General features: G+C 43.9%; 1 protein-coding gene across 1 annotated transcript; it reads left to right on the plus strand.

Annotated features, from left to right (window-relative positions):
• Positions 1–3071: 3071 nt before the first annotated feature.
• On the plus strand, positions 3072–20127 carry LOC311107211 (transcription factor COE3-like; the record flags this gene model as incomplete). The annotated part of the gene is made up of 7 exons (XM_084149705.1): positions 3072–3081; positions 4031–4119; positions 13986–14051; positions 14491–14665; positions 17694–17876; positions 19375–19575; positions 20069–20127. The coding sequence occupies 7 exons, from the start codon at positions 3072–3074 to the stop codon at positions 20125–20127; spliced, it is 783 nt and encodes a 260-aa protein (XP_084005831.1).
• Between the last annotated feature and the right edge of the window lie 5354 nt (positions 20128–25481).

A 25481-nucleotide genomic window follows, 5' to 3' on the forward strand; every position in this document is an offset into this window, starting at 1 on the left:
AATGATCTGATACACACATCTGTAGACACAGCGATGACCTGCGTCAATCATAACATGAATAAAGATGAAGCCCATGCTGCTCTGGGATGCAAGCCACTCCAAATCCCCCGTATCCCCTGTTCTGTCAGTCAGGTGTTGGAGATGGGCTTGGGCCTTGATGGTATATTTCATATGGAATTTGAAATGGTAAGTGCAATGTAGGAAAATCCACAGAGAGCATATGTGTTGAGTGTGGTGGAGGAGGATAGTAGAAGCAGCCAAGTAGAACAGCAGAAGCCACCTAAGTGGTTGGAAGGGCAGCGGCGGTGGGAAAAGTAAATATAAAATAGCTCAACATATAAATAGATGTGAACACGTTGGAGAATGAGGATGTAAGCATATGCTGAATGAATGTATATATATTCTGCCAAGGCACCACTTGAGCATGCAAACGTTTTAAAGCTTGGGAGCCTTAGTCCCTACCACCCGTGAGACTGATTGTAAAAGAGCAGTGAGACTATGGCTACGTTCCAATAATATTAACTAGCTTCCTATTCTGGACCACCAATCTGAAAGGACTTGATTTGTGAAAGTCCTGTAGTTGAACACCTATTCAATACCCCAAGTAGCAACAAAGGAAAGGAAGCAATTTTAGAATATTGGCCCAGCTTAACTCTACTATGTTTTCCATTTAAGTTAGGTTCAGGGGTGCAGGTGAGCGTCTCTTCTGATCACGTTGACCTTGTAGAGGTACACTGTTCTAACTCTGACTTAACCTTTGTTCCTGCTAACTGAAGTCATTTGGGTCCTTTGGAAGGCAGAGCTGTTTGAAATAAGACAGAGAGCAACATGGGAATTGATTTGGAGGGAGCTTTAGGTAGCCTCCTCCTAAACCTCTAGAAATAGGTTAGGACATCTGCCTCGACATGTGGAGGTTTTTCACATGGGTTGAAAAATGATGTATTACACTTGTAAGATGAAATGTTTTTTGTTTTTTGTACAAAATATAGACTTTGCGACTTGCAACAATATCTCCCAACCAACAAAAGTGGCGTTTTGCATTTAATTAAGTCAGAACACAGGAGGTTGGTGGCACCTTAATTGGGGAGGACGGGCTCGTGGTAATGGCTGGAGCGGAATTAGTGGAATGGTATAAAATACATCAAACACATCGTTTCTATCTGTTTGATACCATTCCATTTGCTCTGTTCCAGACATTATTATGAGCCGTCCTCCCCTCAGTAGCCTCCATTGAGTCAGAACGATATCAGAGTATTAAGGTAGAAGACATGACACTTAAGGTGATGATCAAATGAACATTATCATGCTTAATGAATATTTCAGATAGATGGTTTATCTGACTTTAAAGTGTCAATCAGCAGTAGAAACAACAACAAAGTTGCCTCCCCACCCCTGGTTTAGTAAAAAGCTGAAGGCTGGAGAAATGTAATCACTCTGACAGAGCTATGGATGCAAGGACTGACCATCCATGATATTAAATTATAGTTTTCACCATGTTTTAATGCCGTAAAACAAGCTCATATTTTGGATTCTGATGGGGTATCACAGTTGAACTAAGTTCATGAGGCATTTATACGTTTTATTCTTCAAGAATCAATGCTTACACGTCATTAATTCATAAATCCAAAATGTATGTTGCAACTGCTGATTTAAAAGCCTCCAATTTGGACTAGATTATTCTCCTTAACGCAAAAACGTCTGTCTTACTTGTATAGTGTTCTGCTGTCACCAGCACTATGTACCTAGTGCTATCTACCTAGTGCTATCTACCTAGTGCTGTTGTGTGATCTGGGATCATGTTTCACTACCTCTCCTCTCAGGCTTGGTTGAGTGTGTTAGTGGAAATCCCATTCACCCTCTCCCTCCCTTTTGTCGCAGTCGAGTGGTCACCTAATAACAACGCTCTGTTTAGTGAGACCCCAGTCGACTGTTTGATCACTTTCATGGAGAGAGAGAGAGAGAAATAAAGGTCAATAATTGGATGATTAAATAAATAAAAAATGATACCTCGCCGCCCCCTCTCTCTCTCTTTCTCCCTCTCTCTCCCTCACTCATATTTTCGCCTCCTCTTCCCACCGAACTGCATTATCTTTACCCTTTTAAAAAATTCAAACGTCAGACACCGCAAAGACACGAAGATGGCTGGGCCCCCGAAAAAAAAAATAGATACAAATTACGATGGAGAAAGTGCCACTGATGGCTGGAATTGCAGCATTTGTTTACACTAAATCAGGCAATCTATCTTCATATGGGCTGTGTATTGCGTAGGGGGTCAGGGTTCGCGCAGCGCGCCGGCACTCTCCAATTACTCAGGCTCTTTGCGAGGAGGCAGCCGTATCGATTGGCTGAGAGGACAGGGGCCTGCAGGCAGCCAATGGGGTGCTGGGGTCAAAGTGCTATGGGATTTTAATAAGGGGAAGTAATGGTCTTAATTTCTGGGGGGCCTGGCAGTAGAGGGAGAGACATCTGCTCCACTACATTACAGTCATTTAGCAGACGCTCTTATCCAGAACGATTTACAGTTAGTGAGTGCATTATTTTTTTATTTTTTTCATACTGGCCCCCCGTGGGAATCGAACCCACAACCCTGCCGTTGCAAGCGCCATGCTCTACCAACTGAGCTACATGGGACCTACCCTCCAGTCTCCCTGGCGAGAGGTTCATTAGGAGACAAGCTTTATGAGATTCTCTTTCTGCTTCTCTCTCTCTCTCTCTCTCTCTCTCTCTCTCTCTCTCTCTCTCTCTCTCTCTCTCTCTCTCTCTCTCTCTCTCTCACACTCTCTGTGTGTCTGTACCTTTTCTCTTGCTTTGTCTCTCGTTCACTTGTTCTCTCACTTGTCATACTCTCTTGGTAGATGGCTGTTTTTAGAATTCTCCCTGGTTGTGTTGAAATTCCCTTTCCCAATACTCATCCCTAGTGCTCTGACAAGGCCTTAGGAATACCTTATTATCCAAAGACATCTGTTTGGTTTCAAAGTAGACTATCCCCGCTTCATCCCAACAAGGGAGGAATTGTCCATGAGAGAGTAATCCATCGCAGGCCTCTCAGGGGCCAGGGGCAGAGATTCAAAATGGCAGCCTGTGTGGAGAGGGAACGTGTAGGCTCTGTCACCCTTCAGATAACATCCCCACCCAGCCCTAGCCTGAAAGCCCTTTTCTCCTTTCCTTGGTGTGAAACGGGACTCTGACAAATTTGATTTAGCAGCTTGCGGGTGCCCATTCCCGGGGAAAGAAAACAAATATTGTTATAATGGTAATAACATCTATTTGCCGCTCGCGAGAAACAGCAGCGGGCCTTTGAAAAGACCCTGCGCTGCCGCTGCCACCTTATTCTTATTCATGAAAGCGCCGGTTATGCATATTAGCGCAAACTAGCTATTCTACTTACCGACATTTGGTGTGTCAATCATCCTTACAGGGCAAGAAGGCTGACAAATTGTCCCCAAAGTCATATTTGACAGCCTTTTATGATTAATGGGCTTGATTATGGAGAAATATCTCCCTAAGTCGTTTCTGGATGTTTCTCTTTTCCCCTTGATATCGAAACGGAGAGGAATGGAGATTGTGCTGTTTGGGGGGGGGGGGTAATGAAATAAAAAGGGGGGTATGTGAGGGGTTTAGAGTGAGGGAGGTGCAATTGAATTAGTGAGGAATGCTCTGTGAAAGGGATAGTGACTGGGACAGGTTGAGTGGAAGGTCTCACGCTTAACAAACAGCATTAGAAGAAAGAGAGAGACATGCCGGTGGAGGACGAGATGGGCTGACACTGGGCTGATACTCTCAAGGCCATTGTAGAGCTCCTGTATCAGGGCAGGACAGCCAGGCAGGCAGGGGAGATATGCTACTCTAGAATGTGACATAATGCCTTCATAAGGCCATCATAAGGCATACAGAAGGTCGACATAGGCATACACAATGCGAGTGTGCCATTGGAAGCAATAGAAGGCAATGCATGTTTGAGCCGCTTCACCTTGTTTGTAGAGATATCACTCAGCAATGTTCTAACCATGATAATTCTCTCTCTTTCCAGCCTTGAATGAGCCTACCATCGACTACGGCTTCCAGAGGCTACAGAAGGTCATCCCCAGACACCCAGGAGATCCCGAGAGGTTACCTAAGGTCAGTGACACGCCTCATAGGACACCAAGGAGTACAGCATCCCCTGTTGTTACTCCAAAGACCACCCAGACTATATTGACTTCAGACTGCCAAATATCTGAGTTTATAGAGGGCAAACCAGATTTGTTAGATTGGATTAATTTGTTCCACTCAATATGGACCTGGCCTTAAGAACACAGTCCGATGCCAAGGGGCATATTGTTCTGATAACTTGTACAATTGGAAACAGGTGTTTATGGGATGTTGTATTGGTGTTGTAGAGTTTGAGGCAGTGTTTCTGGTCTGGTTATTTTTAGGTTTGAGGAAGCAACAAACATGCATATGCAAAGTCACTGCTTATACAAATATATCCGCATTCCATGCACACATGTAGACACACATAGACAGAGTTTACAAAACATGACATAGACTGACCAGGTGAATCCAGGTGAAAGCTATGATCCCTTATTGATGTCACCTGTTAAATCCACTTCAATCAGTGTAGATGAAGGGGAGGAGACAGGTTGAAGAAGGATTTTTAAGCCTTGAGACAATTGAGACATGGATTGTGTATGTGTGCCATTCAGAGGGTGAATGGGCAAGACAAAACATTTAAGTGCCTTTGAACGGGGTATGGTAGTAGGTGCCAGGTGCACCAGTTTGTGTCAAGTACTGCAACGCTGCTGGGTTTTTTCACGCTAAAAATAGTTTCCCGTGTTTATCAAGAATGGGCCACCACCCAAAGGACATCCAGTCAACTTGACACAACTCTGGGATGAATTGTAGTTAACATGGGCCAGCATCCCTGTGGAACGCTTTCAACACCTTGTAGTCCATGCCCTGACAAATTCAGTCTGTTCTGAGGGCAATATTAGGAAGGTGTTCCTAATGTTTTGTACACTCAGTGTAGACGCACGCAAGCACGCACACATTATGCAGGGTCAAGAACACAGGCAGCCGTCAAGTGCCCTGGGCGGTTTGCCGCCTGGTTAGTACGAAAATATTATTTCCCCCCTAAAAAGGTGCACCATTAAATGAGTGAGATTGTTTTGGGCAAGGAACTGCTGTAAAGAGGGATACGATCAGATGGGGCCTGACAGTCTAAAGCAGCTGCCAAATTGAAACCATTTATCAAAATCTGACATCTGAGATCCAGTCACCAAAAAAGCAGTTTATTTGTAAATTGATACTATTAGTGAGCATACATTGTCTGGCCCCTTTGATGCCCTGATTTGTGGCGGAGGGAGAATGTCCCTATCAGCCGTTATATATTTATTTATTCAAAAGAAAACTCAATAAGCATATAGATTTTCCTCCGTCTTCTCTTCAGCCGCGAGCTTTCCCGACATTTTAGATAGAAGGAAATAACAACAAGACTAACACGTAAAAGCTTGCCATTCGTGAAGTACCTCATTGCTCTCACCCAATGTGGCTTGTCAGGACAGACTCACACGGTCACTCTGAACAGTAACGCTGACCTTTCATCCCTTTGTTATCCTCTCTCCTTTGCTTTTCTTGTAGGACAGAAAGGTTGGCCAGGACCGTTAGTAGAATCTCTTAGGCAGGGAGCAAAGCAACCCCAAGCTACAGTCAGAGGCTATAGGCACCAAAACCTGTTATTGGAACCAATTGAAGTCAAATTGAAGTAATGTTTTAAGCAGGAAGCAACAGAGCAATTCTTGAAGGGTGGGAATAATGGGGATTCCATGTAAATAATGATAGGGGAAAACACTGCCTGTTGGTTTTTGGTGTTTTCCTTTGTAGCTGAGAAACCCCATTTGAGTGATTAGATTAGGAGGTTGGCAGCCACACATCTCCAACGAGTCGGTCTCAGAGCTGGAACCCTAGCCTCAGTGAGCTGGAACCCTAGCCTCAGTGAGCTGGAACCCTCAGTGATGGACAGACAGACCAGACCAGGGCTAAAGCATGGCCAACTGGTCACTGATGACCTCAGAGGCTGGGACTGGATCAGTTCGCCTCTAATTTCATTTCCAGTCTGCCTTGGCTGCAAGCGGACACTTCCCAGTCCAGATCTATGGAGGATATGTGGTTTAAGCTCTAGCCTCTCCTTATTGCTCAGCATGGGAGGCAGCAGCATATTTGCGAGCGGCGCTCCGTTCCAGGATCTTTGCGGTAGAAGACCCATTCCCAGGTCACGGCAAGTTTAACGGCCTATGAATCCTCTTAAATAGACACCTGGATGGTGATGCGTTCCTTACATGTGGAGGGCCTATTTTCCTAAGATACGGCCATACGGGAGGCCTGTTTTGATACAGAGCAGACAAACAAATGGAGACTGAGCTAAAAAGCTGACCGAGGTGAAGAGTTTGCTGTCTTGTCGGCCAAAATGTGTTAACGGCTGAAAAAGCATGTTCTGGCCTTATATGATATCTGAGACTAGATGTGTTTACCACCTGTTTGGCCATTACATTTGAATCAACTGCCAGGGTTAAGGGGCAATTCTATTCAATGCAATGTTAGTGCTGGGCTGTAACAAAATCCTGCACTCCCTATAGCTAGTCCAGGACCTGTGCTGTTAGTTTGCGCCCCTAATCTACACTGAACAAAAATAGAAACGCAACAACAAAAGTGTTGGTCCCATGTTTCATGAGCTAAAAAAAAAAATCCCAGAAATGTTCATGATGCACAAAAAGCTTATTTCTCTAAAATTTTGTGCACACATTTTTTTACATTCCTGTTAGTGAGCATTTCTCCTTTGCCAAGACAATCCATCCGCCTGACAGGTGTGGCATATCAAGAAGCTGATTAAACAGCTTGATCATTACACAGGTGCACAATAAAAGGCCACTTTAAAATGTGCAGTTTTGTCACACAGCACAATGCAACAGATCTCAAGTTTTGCAATTGCCATGCTGACTGCAGGAATGTCCACCAGAGCTGTTGCCAGAGAATTTAATGTTAATTGCTCTACCATAAGCTGCCTCCAACGTAGTTTTAGAGAATTTGGCAGTACATCCAACCGCAGACTACGTGTAACTACGCCAGCACAGGACCTCTACATCCTGCTTCATCACCTGTGGGATCATTTGGGGGGGTGGGGGGGGGGGGGGGGGGGGGTTTACCCCTGCCCAGTCATGTGAAATCCATAGATTAGGGCCTAATGAATTCATTTCAATTGACTGATTTCCTTATATGAACTGTAACTCAGTAAAATCTTTAAGATTGTTGCATGTTGCGTTTATATTTTTGTTCAGTGTAGATTATATACTGAAGAGATCAGTGGCATAGGGTGGTAGCAGTAGCTAGAGGTACAGTTTTCACTCCCTTTGTGTTGTAGCTAGGTGACTACGGGGCGGCTGTGCAGAGCCAGGCTAGGAGTGATTTATCATTGTTAAGGGACCTGTCGGAAGGCTTCTTCTCCCGGGTCAGCTGATCCCTTCTCTCTGGGAACCTCGCGAACCAGGGAGCCATCCTCCCATAATTGAGCTCCTGGAAAGCAATGGAAGAAAATAGGGAAAAAAGATGGAATATGTCTGGAGACAGACGCAAGGAGGACTGGGGCGTTGGTGGCCAGGGGCAGGGGCTGGGGCTCAGGGGGGTTGGGTTAGGTGAGATGGGTAGAAGAGTTACGGGGAGAGATTTTGTCATGTTCAGTCCAGTGTTTGATAAGGAGGATGCAGTTCAACTACATGTAGTATGATAAAGGCACATTCTATAACATTTCCACATGAAAATAGCACTTATTAATATCTTTCTGTAATAGTAAAGAGATACAATTCCTTGAGATAAATACTATTTTGTATTGTCGCTAAAATGTTATATAGTACTGCACATTAAAAGGAGCACTGAGAGGAAGGGACATAGGCTGGGTTTCCAGTCGATAGGTTATGAATTGTAATTCAATTTATAGATTCGGAAATTCAACTCATGAATTGGGGAGAAAAAAATCCCCAACGAAAATGATGGCCATTTTCAAACACATGAATCAAATTGGAATTCATTTCCTCAATCGACCTGACTTGAAGATGACCCCAGTCAGTTCAGGATAGAGGTATTCTATCATTCCTACTCTTTCATATCGTTCTTCTTGTGAGTTATTCCACCTGGAGCTCTGAAGTACCCTAAAGAGACGTTCACTCGCTAGATGTGTGGTCTGTCGCTCCAGAATACTGTATGTGCCTTCCCCTCTTGGCCTGGATACAGATGAGAGCATGGAGCATGGTGGATGAAATGATTTCCCCTTCTGTCTGAAGTAATAAAAGAGAGACATACACTAGCTAAAACCTGTTTTTCCCCCGGTGTATGGTAGAAAGGGCTTTAAAGTCATCAGTGTAGAGGTTTCCAGGATAGAGGCTGGGAACAGACTATTCCTACTCACACATAGGGAGGGAGTCCCTTGTAGGGTCAACTTCTCATCCCTTACTGGCACTTGACCCGTTGAGGATGGAGGAGAGGATGCTCCTTTCCATCCGTCCTGTCCTCCGCCAAGTCCCTTCTCCTTCCCCCTTCATGGTGTTTAGGTGCTCTCTCTCTCTCTCTCTCTCTCTCTCTCTCTCTCTCTCTCTTGCTCTCTCTCTCTCTCTCGCTCTCTCTCTCTCTCTCTCTTTCTCTCTCTCTCTCTCTCTCTCTCTCTCTCTCTCTCTCTCTCTCTCTCTCTCTCTCTCTCTCTCTCTCTCTCTCTCTCTCTCTCTCTCTCTCTCTCTCTCTGTGTGTGTGTGTGTGTGGGCAAAGTGCTTGCATGCTAATGTGTGTATGTATGCTTGCATGCATGTGTGTGTATGCGTTCTGTGTGTTTATGTGTGTAGTGTTTGTATGTAGCGTGTAAAGGCTGTCGGGGCGTCCTAGAGTGTCGTAGCTAGGGAATGTGCTGAGCAGTACAGGGAGAGCATAGCCCCTTATTAATAGAGGACACACAATGACTTTTAGTGTGCCCTGCGGTCTGCACTGCCACTACACACACTGAAAGCTAATAAGACCCGGGACAGTTGTTCTGTATGCTGAAAGTATACCATTATAGGCAGGCTGCATGTACTCTGTCTGTACATTACTCCTCCATAGTTAGATTTCAGTCTATGTCCATTTGTTATTGCTTTATTACTTTAGTATCCTAGAGTATTTAGTGAATTTATCAAGCAATTTTCACTTTCAGTGAATCTTTCAACCCTTGCATATTCCATGTTTGATGTTTATTCATATTGCAAATGGGTAACTTCAAGAATCAAGATATTACCGTTATATTTCATTCAAGTGACACTTACACTTTATACTAGCACTAAACCAGCATTTTACACACAATGGACACTTCCATAGTATCTTCATCTGCCGAATCCTTCAGATCATTGGCTGAGGTGATTATTGAATGAGCCATCACGCTGCTTCTATCCATCCATCCCTCTATCCCTCCATCCATCCCTCCCTCCATCCCCCCTCTCTCCCCTCTCCCCTCAGAGGTGTGGGCCAGTGATAAGAGATTATGATGATAACTGGGAGGCAGTGCATTACCGTATTGATTGGGGCAGAGCTTTCAGCGGCGTTAAAGCACCCGTGCTCTGATTGCCGGCACTTGCGCTGACAGGAATCCAATGGCGCTGTCTCTCCTCGTCGCTATAGGGAGGGGTGTGTGTTCATGTGTGGGTATATGGGTGTATGGGTGATGGGAGGGTGGGATGTATGTGTGTGTAAGGGAGGGGGGGTTTATGAGTGTGAATGTGGATATGTGTGTGTGTGTGGTTCAAGGCAGTGCAACGGCCATCTCTCACCTCCACACACACATGGCTCCCACCCCCACCCCAACAGCTACAGGACCACAAGGCCCAGGCATAGATAACCCTCACTGTTATGTCACAAAGTGCTGTGATGTATTTTCAATGGTCCAAGTCAAGTAACATGAAATGAAATGAGGTTCTCAGAACAGATGGCCTGTTCTTAGTTGGTTATCTAAAGGTTCTCAGAACAGACGGCTTGTTCTTAGTTGGTTATCTAAAGGTTCTCAGAACAGACGGCCTGTTCTTAGTTGGTTATCTAAAGGTTCTCAGAACAGACGGCTTGTTCTTAGTTGGTTATCTAAAGGTTCTCAGAACAGATGGGCGGTTCTTAGTTGGTTATCTAAAGGTTCTCAGAACAGACGGCCTGTTCTTAGTTGGTTATCTAAAGGTTCTCAGAACAGACGGCCTGTTCTTAGTTGGTTATCTAATTGTTGTTATTGTCTGGAGATAATTAGCTAAATCCATGGTAGATTAGTGAGCTGAGGAATTTCTGTACATAACGAAGTGCTTCATTTATTCTGCTATAATACTCTGGAGAATGTACTCCAAGGAGTATTTTCTTTGCATTTGTTTTCGAGATTGGGGTTATTTACGGGGTTGTTCTTAGAAACTGCCCGCACACTTCAAACAATTGAACGCACACACACACACACACGCACACACGCGCACATGCACACACGCACACACACACAAACACACGCAAAACGAAGCAGAGTAGCACCAACGAGGCCTCGAAGGCGTTGTTACCTTGAGAAGGCTGTTGTGTCTGTCACTGCCTAATGAAAATACAAGGAGAGACCGACTGTGGCAAACACACACACACACACCAGTGTGTAGAGGCAGGAATGTGTGTGTATGTGTCTATGTGTGTGGGTTTGAGGCATCTGGGGCGGGAGGGGGTTGCCAAAGTTCCCTGTGGCAGGCAGGGTGTTGCAACCGCCAAGCCTCAGAGACATTAACTAACTTCTGTTTTATAATGGAGATTAATGAAGCGAGTACATGCCAGAGGGGGAGAGGAGAGGAGAGACGATAAGAGGAGAGAGGAGGAGAGGAGGAGAGGAGGGGTCCGAGATACACTCCTCACAGGGGTATAGCGTTTGGCAGTGCCAAGGTGTGACAGATTGTGCCCTCTCTCAGTGGATAGGGACGGGTGACGGGGTTCAGGCGTAGATCTGGGGGTGGGGTGGAGATTGACAGGAGCTGAAACGAGAGCTGTATTGCTTGGTTGGTGTGGGGGTGGCGGTGTGTGTGTGTCTGTGTGACTGTGTGCCTGCAGGATAGCTGTGGGGTCAGTAGGAGTGTTGGGGTAGGCAGGTGAGTGGGCATGCTCACTAAGGAGAGGCACAGAGGAAGGGCACACTGGCATGGGGGATCTCAGATAGAGATGTGAAACTCTGCTAATGTACACGCTCACACACAGGCACACATATGAACACGCACACACAAACACACACAAACACACACGCATGCTCTTTATTTAAAATGTGTGTACATAGTAAAAATAAATCAACCAGTATATTCATAAAACAGAAGAGAATCCATGAAGTTAACAAAAACTCACACACCCCTTCCTCACTCTGTAACTCACGTCAGTACGCAGGCCTGCCCACCTGGGCAGATGGTAATTCCTCAGACTGTTTCGACCTTACTTGGATCCTTTTTGCTGAGGTCATATTTTGTCGTGGGAAATGGGGGACAGAAAGGGAGAAGAGCATCCTCATGCACTCTTTCCCTGTCAAACACTTGACACAGGGCCAACAGTGAGGGAATAGTTAAATGATTAAACGATAAGAAAAAACATTATTCCCGGACACATGTTCACCACAGCACTGCACATTTCCTTTGACAGCGTTTCGGACAAGTCAAGTTAAGCTGTTTTTTTTTTACACAAGGAAAAGGCTAGATGTGTTGCAGGAACCAATCAGGCTCCAGACAGGCAGACAGAGGCCCCTCCTCATTGTAATACCCCGGAGACCTCCAGCAGAGGCTCCCACAACACCAGCTCTCATCCCCAGAGCCCTGGAAACATCAGCCAACCCAGCTCTCCCCACCTCACTCACTCCTCTTCTCTGTCCTCCTTACGTCACATCTCCTTTCCGCTCTCGTGTTGTGTCGTGTTGTGACGTCTCGTCCCTATCTATCAGGCCTGTTATTGTTATTAAGAGCCATTGCCACGGCGAACCACTGGGCTGCTGGGGAGAGATTGGACGCTTCCTCCTCTGGGTGGGAAAACAGCCTAGGGGCAATGGAGGGGGGGGGGGGGGGGGTGAATTAGGCAGGGAAATTCAACAATCACATGCAATGTGGCTCTAATAAGCCTGGGTCTGAAGTGGCGGATCGGAAACACAGAAGGCAGTTTGAAAGTGTTAATAGGTACCCACCACCTCAGGCTGCTCCCTCTCTCCTCCCCCTCTCCCTCCAGGGTGCATTGGCAGCCATTTTGATTAGAGGCTGGTAAAGATGCCCTCTGATCATGACAGTTTGCTATTGTGTAGTGCTGTGACAAACTAAGTGCTGTAACAAAAAGGCCACCCCCTACAAGCAGAGACATGAGAGCTCAAGAAGGGAGTGGTGGGGCTCAATACAAGACGTCTGACTGGGAGTGCGTGTAAGTGTGTGTTAGTACACTACATGTCCAAAAGAATGTGGACACCTGCTCGTCAAAAATCTAATTCCAAAATCATGTGCATTAATATGGAGCTGGTCCCCCCTTTGCTGCTATAACAGCCTCCACTCTTCTGGAAAGGCTTTCCACTAGATGTTGGAACATTGCTGCGGGGACTTGCTTCCATTCAGCCAAAATATCATTAGTGAGGTCGGGCACTGATGTTGGGCGATTAGGCCTGGCTCGCAGTCGGTGTTCCAATTAATCCCAAAGATGTTCCATGGGGTTGAGGTCAGGGCTCTCTGCAGGTCAGTCAAGTTCTTCCACACCGATCTCGACAAACCATTTCTGCATGGACCTCGCTTTGTGCACAGGGGCATTGTCATGCTGAAACAGGAAAGGGCCTTCCCTAAACAGTTGCCACAAAGCTGGAAGCACAGAATCATCTAGAATGTCATTGTATGCTGTAGTTCACTAGACCGAAACATGAAAAACAGCCCCAGACCATTATTCCTCCTCCACCAAACTTTACAGTTGGCACTATGCATTCGAGCAGGTAGTGTTCTCCCGGCATCCGCCAAATCCAGATTTGTCAGTCGGACTGCCAGATGAAGTGAAGTGTGATTCATCACTCCAGAGAACGCGTTTCCACTCCTCCAAAGTCCAATGGCGGCGAGCTTTACACCACTCCAGCCGACGCTTGGCATTGCGCATGGTGATCTTAGGCTTGTGTGTGGCTGCTCGGCCATGGAAACCAATTTCATGACGCTCCCGACAAACAGTTCTTGTGCTGACGTTGCTTCCAAAGGCAGTTTGGAACTCGGTAGTGAGTGTTGCAACCGAGGACAGACGATTTTTACGCGCTTCAGCACTCGGCGGTCCCGTTCTGTGAGCTTGTGTGGACTACCACTTTGTGGCTGAGCCATTGTTGCTCCTAGACGTTTCCACTTCACAATAACAGCACATACAGCTGACCGGGGCAGCTTTAGCAGGGCAGAAATTTGACGAACTGACTTGTTGGAAAGGTGGCATCCTATGACAGTGCCACGTTGAAAGTCACTGAGCTCTTCAGTAAGGCCATTCTACTGTCAATATTTGTCTATGGAGATTGCATGGCTGTGTGATGTGATGCAGACAGCTGCTTACTTAGGGTTGTTTATCACACGTAGGCCTTGCCGTTAAAGCTCATCTCTGACTTGTACTCTGTAAAACAATGATTACATTTGCATGTTTTCCTTGTTTTACCACCCCAACTCCCATCACCAAGGTCTGACACTTGCAGCAAGCAATTTGTAGTTTTCATAATGATTTACACCAAAACATTGAAGATTGTATTATCGCTCAGATCATGTTTTAGGTTTAGAGTTGTAGGTTTATAAAAGCAGTAAACATTTATTTTCTACAGTCTACTTTCCTAGATTTTACTATCAACCATCAACAATTTAGAGGATCCAGTTTTAGTAAGTGTGGAATTTTTCATGTAACTGTGTAGCATATTACGTTTGAATCTAATGAAATAAAATAAACAGTAAAGATGTGATGTGATGTCATTTCAGGAAGTGCTGTTAAAGAGATCAGCAGACTTAGTAGAGGCCCTGTATGGAATGCCCCACAATAACCAGGTATGTCATCATATAGCCCATTTTCATTGCTAAAACATTTAATTAAAAAAGTGACCATTCAGATTTATATTCTTATTTGATTATTTTGGTTAAGAGGTAACAAAGTTTCCCAGAGTTTTAAAATGTTCCTTTTATTTTCTTTGATTATACACAGATTAAATTAACATTCCGTTTATATTTCGAGAACAGCCAGGTCACAGAGACCTGGGAAGCCAGGGAAAAACAATCTGTACAGTATCTAAATGTCAGAAGTAGTAGTTCTGTTTATCTTGAGTCTATCATCTGTGAAAATTCCAATATTCAACCCTGATCCAATCTGAGTGACCCACCAAAAATACACTGCCCGAGGCTGTACATTACAAAACCTTTTTTATGACCTAAACTCACAATCACCTATGGTACTCTCTCTCCACCTTCCCCCTCTCCCTCCCTCCCCCAGGAGATCATTCTGAAGCGGGCAGCAGACCTGACCGAGGCCCTGTACAGCGTCCCCCGCAGCCACAACCAGCTGCCCTCGCTCAGTGGCTCGGCCGCCCACTCCGGCATGATGGGAGTCAACTCCTTCAGCAGCCAGCTGGCCGTCAACATCTCTGAGGCCTCGCAGGGGGACCAGGGTGAGTGCTACAACCCCCCACCATGATCCCACACCCCACAATCCTCACCCTGCTCCCTCTGATCCTCTCACCCCTTCTCTGTGTATTGGTGTTGCCTGTAGATATGTGATGATTGCTAGTCTTCTCAATGTAAGCTTCATGGCTATCCTGTAGCCATACTTTAGTGTCTGTCAGCAGCTCTGCTTTTAGTAGCCATATACATCAGGCCTGGCCCTTTGTGCATACATCCACTCAGTGAAACATTCCCTCAGATCCAAGCGTGTGTGTGTGTTTGTGTGTGTGTATGCTTGTGTGTGTGTGTTTGTGTGTGTGTGTGCGGGTGTGTGAGTGTGTGTGTGTGTGTGGCAGACAGTGACACCAGCTCCCTGTCACTATTCATGGAGAGTGTATGAGAAGGGGAGGTGCTAATGAGTTCAGAAATGCAGACGATGTGGCATGAATAAAACAACCAGTTTAGCCACTGAATACAGACAGCAGCTTGGTCAAGGTTTCATGGAGCAGTGTGTGTTTGTGTGTCTCTCTTAACAGCATTGAGTGTGAATTCACTATTTATACACTTCCAAAAATGCATAAGCATGTTATTATGTTGTTATGCATATATTATAATGCAAAGCCCCCCACGCAGGCATGACCACGCACACACACACACACACACACACACACACACACACACACACACACACACATACACACACACACACACACACACACACACACACACACACACACACACACACATACTATCCTAGAGAGGGCTGTTTCCTTTGACAAAGCAGCTCTATGACTGATGCACAAGAAATATGTCTGAACGTGTGATGAACACATTGGCTCACGTCGGAGTCGAGGATATGGATAGAAAGAGGAAATGCGAGAGATCTCTAGAGCTGTTTTCTCTCCTCTGACACCTCAGCATTCTAGTTCCTCTATTTCTATCCCTCCCTCTCTCCCCTCATCTGCTTTTCACATCACATACAAGAGAACACCTACAGGAATCTATGAGGTCATGGGAACAGGACTGCAGCCATCGTGAAAATACATAATGTCATAGTTTATGTCCATGATCATTGGAACATTACAACCCAGAATCAGACTATTTCCCCCTACTGTTGTACAACTATGAAACGCCTCTTTGTGCTCCTAGAAATTACGTACTATGATTAAAACCTTAATATACAGGGCAGATCATATGCCGAGCCTTATCAAACGCATGAGGAATGTAATTTACTGAAGCAATTCCAGACCAGCGTTATGGATCTGCTTTAGATCAACAGCAAAATTGATTATATCATTTCTCCTCTGGCGTTTGTCTTCAAACTTGCATCCACTCCACTTGTTTTACTTTACGCTGACAGTTTCCTCTGGAGCGAATAGGGATACTACCTTGTGGCACGTCTCGGTCTCATTGACCTCCAGAGGCTGACCTCGTCATTGCGTCAGTCAGCGATTGCTGGATAGGGTTACTGACTGCTCCCCCTAGGCTTGTCCTTCATGTCTCACCCCAATAGTGGATTGGCGTTGCCTCTCCCCCCGATACCACCCATAGCCTTATGTTGATTGGCCTTCATCTAGGATGTATTGAATACCCGTTCTCCCTTCGTTATAGCCCTCTCCCCTTCACGAGGCACTAGGGCTTGTACTAACCTGGGGGCTTAGTTAGAGACCAGAGAGAAAGGCACACTATGCCAAGTAGCACAGTGTGCTCACACTTCCTCTCTCTCCTTCTCCCCTTCTCTCCTTCTCCCACACTCTTAGAAATAAAGGGGCCTGGAACCTTTTGGGTTGCCACCCCGGCGGAACCTTTCCAGTTGAAGAATGTTCCTTGAGGAACCCCTCTGAAATGGTTCTTCGAGGAACCCCTGTGTAAAGGTTCAAACCGGAACCTTTTTGTGATGGGAGGGGTTCAATTTTGAACCTTTTTAATAATATATTATAGAGGTGGCAGCCTATCAGATTGGAGGCGTGGCTTTCAGATATTTATTTTTGGTCACCCTTCAGTGTAAATGTCATTCCTGTTCATCATGTTAAGTTTGTACACTGCAAATTAAAATGTTCCTTGAATATTTATGCATATTACATATTCTAATATAATATTAATAATATTAACATAAAGTGGTAACTATTCCAACCTTGGGATTTGCATAGGCTCTTGAGGAACTCATACACGTGTTAGCCTCATCGAAGCTACAAAATTGTCAGTGTTCAACTTTAACATGTGATGACAACACAACAAAACAGATTAACAGGAATGACATTTACTCTATGGGTGGCCCCCCAAAAAACTACTAAGCCACGCCTCCCCTCCAGGGTTCCTCCAGGAACCCGTTGTTACATTGAACCATTAAAGGTTCGTCCAAGAATCCCTTAACTAACCGAAGGTGCAAATATGAACCATGGACTAGCAATGGTTCCTTGAGGAACTCCAGGGGTTCCTTGAGGATCTCCAGGGTTCCTCAAGTCACCAATAATTCTAAGAGTTCACTCTCCTTGTCCTCCCCGCTCTCACTCTCTCTCCCTTTCCTACTTTCTGGTTTGAGCCAACGCAATTCCCAGCAGGAGAGCAATTGATGGAGCGCTGCCCTGGGATCAGGGAGAGTGCAGGCAATGGGAAACACATGTCAGGAACAACGGTGGAGGGAGTTGCAGCATGGACAATCCCTCGCAAAAGCTACACCGTGTCCGATTCAACTCTGCAATGCAGAGCATTGGACATTTACAATACGGTTGCATTTTAAAAAGCCCACCTCTTACCAAATCGAACATATGCTTTATCGCTTCTGACACAATATTTATTAACCCTCGTTCAGATTTGAAGTGTAAAGGGAATTGTGCTCAAACAATGAGGGGAGAGGGGTGGTTTTAGTTCTGGAGGAGAGCAATGCAAGTCTTAATACTTACTATTAGAATAGTAGGAATTGGGTCCATGCTTTTAGAGATTGTCAACGGAAGTGTCAAAGCAAATGGGATGTTGTTCAAACTGCACGGTTTTGATGACATTGGATTGACCATAGCATTTCCTCCTTTCGTCCAGGTTACTCCCGTAACTCCAACAGTGTATCACCCCGTGGCTACGTCCCCAGCTCCACGCCCCAGCAGTCCAACTACAACACCATCACGTCCACCATGAACGGCTACGGAGCGGGCATGACCAACCTGGGGGTGCCAGGCTCACCCAGCTTCCTCAACGGCTCCGCTGCCAACTCCCCCTACGCAAGTAAGTACAGCCTTATTTGGTCTCAATGATCATTACTGTAACAAACCAATGTGGGGGATCATTTGGGTAGTTATATGTGGTGGGATAGCAACACACGGTTTCATTAGGACAGTAGTACTCTGATTCAGTCCAGGAGGGATGCAGTGTATGCTAGCTCTTCTCTTACTTTTCGTTTACACAGTGACTGGTTTAGATCTGGGGCACCAAGTGTATGGACTCACAGACTAAATAAGTGACATCAGTTTACTATTGATCGATTCAGTGGAGGCAAAGAAACAGAACATACCTGCATCCGCTGCCGTTCTGGAGGACTGGTGTTGAGGACTCCTGCTGTAGGATCTGCATTGGAATTCCTCACACACATCTCATAGATGACATCATTGGGATTCCTCATCTCTCCCTTAGGGCTAGATCCCTTCAGTTTCTCTGTCCCTGATCTTTCCTTCACCACTCTAGTGCAATTAACATGCTTAGAGTCACGATTCTGCTCTGAGGTCACAGGTGTCTTGAACTCAAACTGTCAACTGAACTCAAACTGTCAACCTCTGGGACTCTTTGAATTGCTTATTGTTTAGGCTACAGCATCACAGAGCAAAGTCTCCCAAAATAAATGCCAGTGTCCCAGTAGTTGTAAATTCTAGATACTAAACTGAAAGTGGGTATTGGTCTGGCACTTGATGTGGAAGGTTATGCATTGTCTACTGAAGGGAATGGTTGGGTTTGTCTGTCTGTACCATGCATTGTAAAAGTCTTCATCTTCTTTGCCTATATCTTGTTCCATCTCCTTCATTACTTAACACTACTAACATACTAACACCCTCATAGTATCATTCATGCTGTGGGCCAAACCCATGCAGTTGGATTAGTAACAAAACATCTCAACTGTGACGTTACAGAGCAAGAATAAGTTAATAGTTCAATGAAGATAAAACAAAATAACAATTTACATGTAGGGATATTTACAATTTGCATTTTGCCATCCATTTTAGACGTCCATTTTGAATTTCTGTATTTGTGAGATATGAGGCTAAAAGCTGCTTCAGGGTTTCATACTTTAGTGGATTCATATTTATTGTGATAAAAGATGCATTAACTCGTAGGTACAGAAACTAACCAAGCCAGTATGGGGAGAATGAGGTATCAAATACACTGTGCTTTAAATTAAATTGCTTCGTTATCACAGTCAGCATTTCATACATTAACATTCTACACACATGCACACACACACACGCACACATACATATATTTGTTTGTGAACGTGGATGGAGGTTGCTGCTATCCTCAAGAACAAGGTATTGTTTGTGTCAAAGTCTAAAATAGGCCTTCAAGTTATGGATCAACTTGCAAATATTGTGCACCTTACTCCGAGCATGTTACTCCAGACCTTGGCCCTTCTTCAGGCAGGCATCCATTCCTCAGCCCCCATGCATGCCCTCACTGTACAGCTCATCTCAGTCCACTCACTCACCAACCTCTGTCTGTCTGTCTTCTCCGTTAGGATCTACCACCTCCCCCTCCTCCTCCTACTCCTCCTCCTCCTCAATCCCTCTGTTCTCCGGTGGACCCATAGGCCCTTATTCATTCTCTCCTGTCCATATGATCTCTGCAGTCAAACAGAAGAGCGCCTTCGCCCCTGTCGTGCGGCCACAGACCTCCCCGCCCCCCACCTGCACCACCACCAATGGCAGCAGCCTACAGGGTGAGCATCCCGCCCCTCAGTCCCGCCCACTTCTGCCTGGGTCAATGTTAGAAAAGGGCGTGTCATTGATACCCTGTAATGCTAGAACTCACACAACAAAATGATATGACCTGAGGTAGTAGTGGATTGAAGGTCAAAGTTGATCCATAACTTCTGGCTCTGAGTGACTTTTCAAAAAAAAATCATCACAATCAAATCATTTGGCTGAGAATCTTTGTTCACATAGAGTGAGTGATTCTAAGGGCTCGATCCAATATGTATCGCTGAAGCATTACAGATTGCGCGATCGAAATGTAAAGGTAATTTACGATTGAGCCGACATATGTAGTGTTTACCGTGAATGCTGTCTCCGCTAACGCGGGAACATTGCCTTTAAATTTCTATCACACTATAACGCTGAACTTCAGCGATACAGATTGAATCCAGCCCTTAGTCAATGTAACATGACTGGAAAAGTTATTATATTTGAAAAATATAATTTTGTCATTCTTAGGTTTTGCAGCAAATCCATATGCATATCATAATTACCTCAACACACGGCTTTTCATTTAAGAGGGTGTGTAATGATTTTCTATGGGATATGTATCCTTACAACATTATATTACAGTTTTATCGATGCAAAATGTGTTATGGATACAAAACGTCTCCCCACGTTTGTAGGTAACCAGCGTGTCTGTTGTCTTTCAGCCATGGCAGGTCTCATAGTCCCACCTATGTGAAGAAGACCTTCTGTCAGACAGACCACATTTCCACTGGCTCACAGAATCTCTGCAACAGAAGCTTAAAGCTCATCAACCTCCAAAACAGGACCATGAAGCACCTTCACTCCTGGAAACAAAGCAAACAACACAACAAAGAAAATTCAAGTAACCAAAAACCCGTAAAATGTCACTAGAGTATGTTTGTGTTGGTTCAGTAGTTGGCTTACCCGTCACCTTCTGTGCTTTGCATTTTGGGACTTTCCTTGCCCATTGGGTAACATTCCCACAAAGATATGTGTGAAGGGTTAGCTAATCTGAAAATATAGCGAATAATAAACTGTGGTTTTGAAAGGCAGGTAGTTACTGCTTGTGGTATGAGTATTGTCCTGCGTCCTACAAGGTTTATTTGCATGTCTGAAAAGTAATTTGACTGGATCTTCTAATGAACCAAGTTCATTTTCAGTCATATAACCACTGTGAGCAGGGAATGTGGAAAGGCCTACAGTTCAAAACTGTCAACTATGGAAAAAGTGCAGAATCCAGGAATATCAAACTCTCTGTCAATTGTCAGACTCAAAATAGGTGGGACTTTCAATGAGAATTCCCCCCAATGTCTATAAAAAAAACTATTCAAAAGACCATTGATATCTAATGTCATGGTCTTATAGCATTTTTGTTTGTGTACCATCGCGTTTAATAATGTGTGTGTTTATCATATTTAAAGGGAAATGCAGTAATTTTCTAATCTAATGAAAGGAATGGCAAACATTCTGCCAAGGAGAGAAAAGCAAATGTTATACTAATATTTGCCCACTACCAGAGTCATGCCAGGGCAGCCCAAGGTTGTGAGGTTCAAAGGTTTTGGATGTCTACCATTTTTGAAACACAGTACAATAGATATATTTCCGGGTGTGTTGATTAATAGATTTTAACCAGAAATGCTTGCAGCAGTTTTAATCACATTTAGGTACCAGATTTCTTGTTATTCTTCTGATTGTGCTTATTTTGTATGTATTTATAAAGTATGTTTTGGGATTCCTTTTGTGATTTAGGCCGGAATGATAGTCTCAAATATACATGTAAACACATTTGATGTCTTAAAACCTTTTAGATATTGTAAAAAGATTGAAAAAAGGAGAGGAACAACCCTTTTGTAAGAACAAAAAAAGTCGAAACATGACATGGTCACCCTGTCTTTCAAAGCAGGATATATGCTCCACCACTTTTGTATAAAAATGCTTTTCCGATACTATATTTAACTTTTTTTGTATACAGCATTTGTGTTTTCCCCTGTTCTTCTTGTCTTTTCTGTATTATTGTGAAATGTGTATTATCATGGTTATTTCTTAATGCACTATTTTAGTTGGGGCACTTACAAGAGCAATGCATCTTAGCAAGCAAGAAAAACAAAAAACAAAAGGCAAAAGCTAGTACAAATATTAACCAATATTTTGGGGGGGATTCACATTTTTGTCATTGTGGCTGAAATGGAAAGGTCATTGTCATGCAAATTTCTCTATTTCAAAAACGATTCTAGTTATTTTGTTAGATTTCAACTCTTTTCCCGTATTATTTGGACCCAAGCCTATTCCTTATGTTTTGGTGAGAATGAATGTAACACACATGCCTGTACAAATCAGCTGCGAAGTTGAAAAACCCAAGTAAACCCTCAGTAACTGTAGAGGGACCACTCAAGTGTAGGATTCACCTATCTCAAGGAACCTTGATGGTAGTGTTGTTGTTGTTTGTGGTGGTGTTATTGCCGTTGCACACAATCTATCATTTACTTATGCAATTTGTATTTACTGTAATGCAAGTTCTCTCCACATTTCAGTAGAATGGTTTTGAAACATAAAAGAACACAATACATAATTGATGCCTTACAATAGATCATGCTCCAACACAATGCATTTTCATTATTTTGATACTCTAATTGAAGTGTGGTTAATTTGAGTTATGCTTTTGCAGATGTTTAAGAATTAGTTAAAGTTGTCATTCATTTGATGGTTTACATTAATTTAATAACACAGGCCCATCATTTGAGCTGCAGTGGATGTAGTTTAAACTGGGATATGTTGGACGGTACATCCTTCTCCAAATTTCCACATATCCTGTTTAACATAATGATAGTGGACAATAGGTCACAAATCAATGATGAGCCTAATTGTGAAAAAAAACGGGAAAATCTGTTATGCTTTTTTAAAAGCCATTTTTCAATTACAAGATTGAAGGCCAGCTCATATATTGTCTTTTAGAGTGCACTTGTACACTTCACAAAACATCTGAATTCAATATCATGGACTTTTAAACCCATTTTCAATGAAAACACAAGTTTTCTTTTTGAGTAAAATCTTGGCTGACTTCTCACAATCCTCACCTTCACCCCCATTCCCTGTATCCATTCCATCCATATACTGAGTTTTAAATAGCTTGAAAAAATGTTTTTGTAGAAAGCTTGCTTTTTGCTGCCCTGGTTTTCAGCAGAGGTTTTTTAAATTGTAAAGTGTACTTTCTCAATGTTTAATTCAATGTGAAAAGGGGAGAGGTACTGCATCTTTGTGAAATATGAAATATACCATAAAAGTATATCAAAGCACAATGTTTAATTCATGTCTTTAGAATACAAATGGGGGATCTCTCCAGCTTCTCCTTTTCTGTCTTTGACCATGCTGTAAATAGATGCATGTTTCTTTCTGTGATCCAGTGCTTTTTGTACAGAAAAACTAATAAAGAATGCATTTGGCCTCGAAAACTCTGTTGTATTGTCGGTTCTACCTTCTGTATTGGAGTTCATTCTGCTTAGGGTGGCAGGTAGCCTAGCGGTTAAGAGCGTTGGGCCAGACGCTCTGGATGAGAGCGTCTGCTAAATGACTAAAATGTGAATGTTATGAGGGGCTTAGTTACAAATCTATACTGAACAAAAATATAAACGCAACATGCAACAATTTCAACGACTTTACTGAGTTACAGTTCATATAAGGAAATCAGTCATTTGAAATAAATTCATTAGGACCTAATCTATGGGCATAGGGCCACCCACTGGGGATCCAGGCCCAGGCAATCAGAATACGTTTTTCCCCACAAAAGGGCTTTATTACAGACAGAAATACTCCACAGTTTCATCAGCTGTCTGGGTGGCTGGTCTCAGACCATCCCGCAGGTGAAGAAGCCGGATGTGGAGGTCCTGGGCTGGCGTGGTTACACGTGGACTGCGGTTGTGAGGCCGGTTGGACGTACTGCCAACTTCTCTAAAACAACGTTGGAGGCGGCTTTTGGTAGAGAAATGAACATTAAATTATCTGGCAACAGCTCTGGTGGACATCCTTGCAGGCAACATACCAATTGCACGCTCCCTCAAAATTTGAGACATCTGTGGCATTGTGTTGTGTGACAAAACTGCACATTTTAGAGTGGCCTTTTATTGTCCCCAGCACAAGGTGCACCTGTGTAATGATCATACTGTTTAATCAGCTTCTTGATATGCCACACTTTCATGTGGATGGATTATCTTGGCAAAGGAGAAATGCTCACTAACATGGATCTATACAAATTTGTGCACAAAATGTGAGAGAAATTAGCTTTTTGTGCGTATGGATAATTTCTGGGATATTTTATTTCAGCTCATGAAACATGGGACCAACACTTTACATGTTGCGTTTATATTTTTGTTCAGTATACAATAATTTATTCCCTCACATAGCAGGGGGCAACAAGAATCAAACCAAGTACTCTTAGCTTCATAAAAAACTTTCCAGAGAAGCTCATCCTTCAAAAGCTTCAAGCTTTTGGACGCTAGTTCTTGCCAACTCTCCTCAGTCTATGGGAGATATTTTTACAACAGCCTCCAAAGATCTCATTTTATGATGAAAATCTTGGCACTCAAACCCTCAAACTGGGCCTCTCAGATGACATATTGACCAGTGCATATCTGAATCAATCATTCAAAGTCTGAGGAAGGGAAACAATTCCTCCCTCTGTGAATGACAGCATATCATTGGGTAAAAATGTAATCTTGATGTTTGCAAGACTTTGTTTGAGTCAAAGAGACAGGTTTTCTAAATTGTACAAAGTGACTTCATCACTTTTGTGTTTGCCTACCTGTTTGATAGTGTGTGCACTGTCCACAGTCTTACTCAGGGGCTTCCTGAGATAGCTGCCCTGAACTCTACCCGGTTCTCTTTCCGATGCCATTAAAGTAGACCAGCAGAGGTCTTTATCAAGTCTGCAGCCCCTCAATAAGAAGTATGCTTTACATCCTTCAAGCACATAGGAGGATTAGAACATAAGCTATCTAAGAGACTTAGCATCCGAGGCTGCAAAAGGCAACGTCGATTAGACACCATTAGCTTTCTACGCCACAGGTTGTGAGTAATTAACCCTACTTTGGTAGTCAGCAGTATCTTGATGATTTTTGATGACTCTTTGTTGGCGGTACACAGTGCTTGTTAGTAAGTGCCTTCGCCCAAAGCCTTCTACAGCACGCCCATAGAAAACAATCTCCCAGAGCCAGAGTCCTTCCCTTGTAAGAGCCAATATACATCTGGGGTCTGCCAAGTGAGGGCGGAAGCTGAGCAGCCCAGGCTATATAAAACATGGCCACCATCCCATAATAAGTTGTTCGTCACGTAGAGAACCCATTAATGGATTTGACATATTTGATCAGGGTTTCCTCTGTAAAGATTTCCTGGAAAAAAGGTTCTCATTCGGCGCCTCATTTGGAGGGAAGGAGGAGGAGAGGAAGCTTCCACTAAGGGCTCAATTCAATCCGTATCGCTGAAGTTCAGCGCTAGAGTGCGCTTGAAATGTAAAGGTAATGTCCCATTGAGCCATTCATAACATTTCTGCATTCATAAAATATTCAGACCCCTTCACTTTTTCAACATTTTGTTAAGTTACAGCTTTATTCTAAAATGGATTAAATTAAACATGTTCCTAATCAATCTACACACAATACCCCATAATCAGACCCTTTACTATGAGACTCGAAATTTAGCTCAGGTGCATCCTGTTTCCATTGATCATCCTTGAGATGTTTCTACAACTTGATTAGAGTCCACCTGTGGTAAATTCATTTGATTTGGAAAGGCACACACCTGTCTATATAAGGTCCCACAGTTGACAGTGCATGTCATAGCAAAAACCAAGCCATGAGGTTGAAGGAATTGTCCGTAGAGTTCCGAGACAGGATTGTGTCGAGGTACAGAT

Source organism: Coregonus lavaretus (assembly GCF_964263955.1).
Source record: "Coregonus lavaretus genome assembly, chromosome: 32".
Classification (NCBI taxonomy): Eukaryota; Metazoa; Chordata; class Actinopteri; order Salmoniformes; family Salmonidae; genus Coregonus; species Coregonus lavaretus.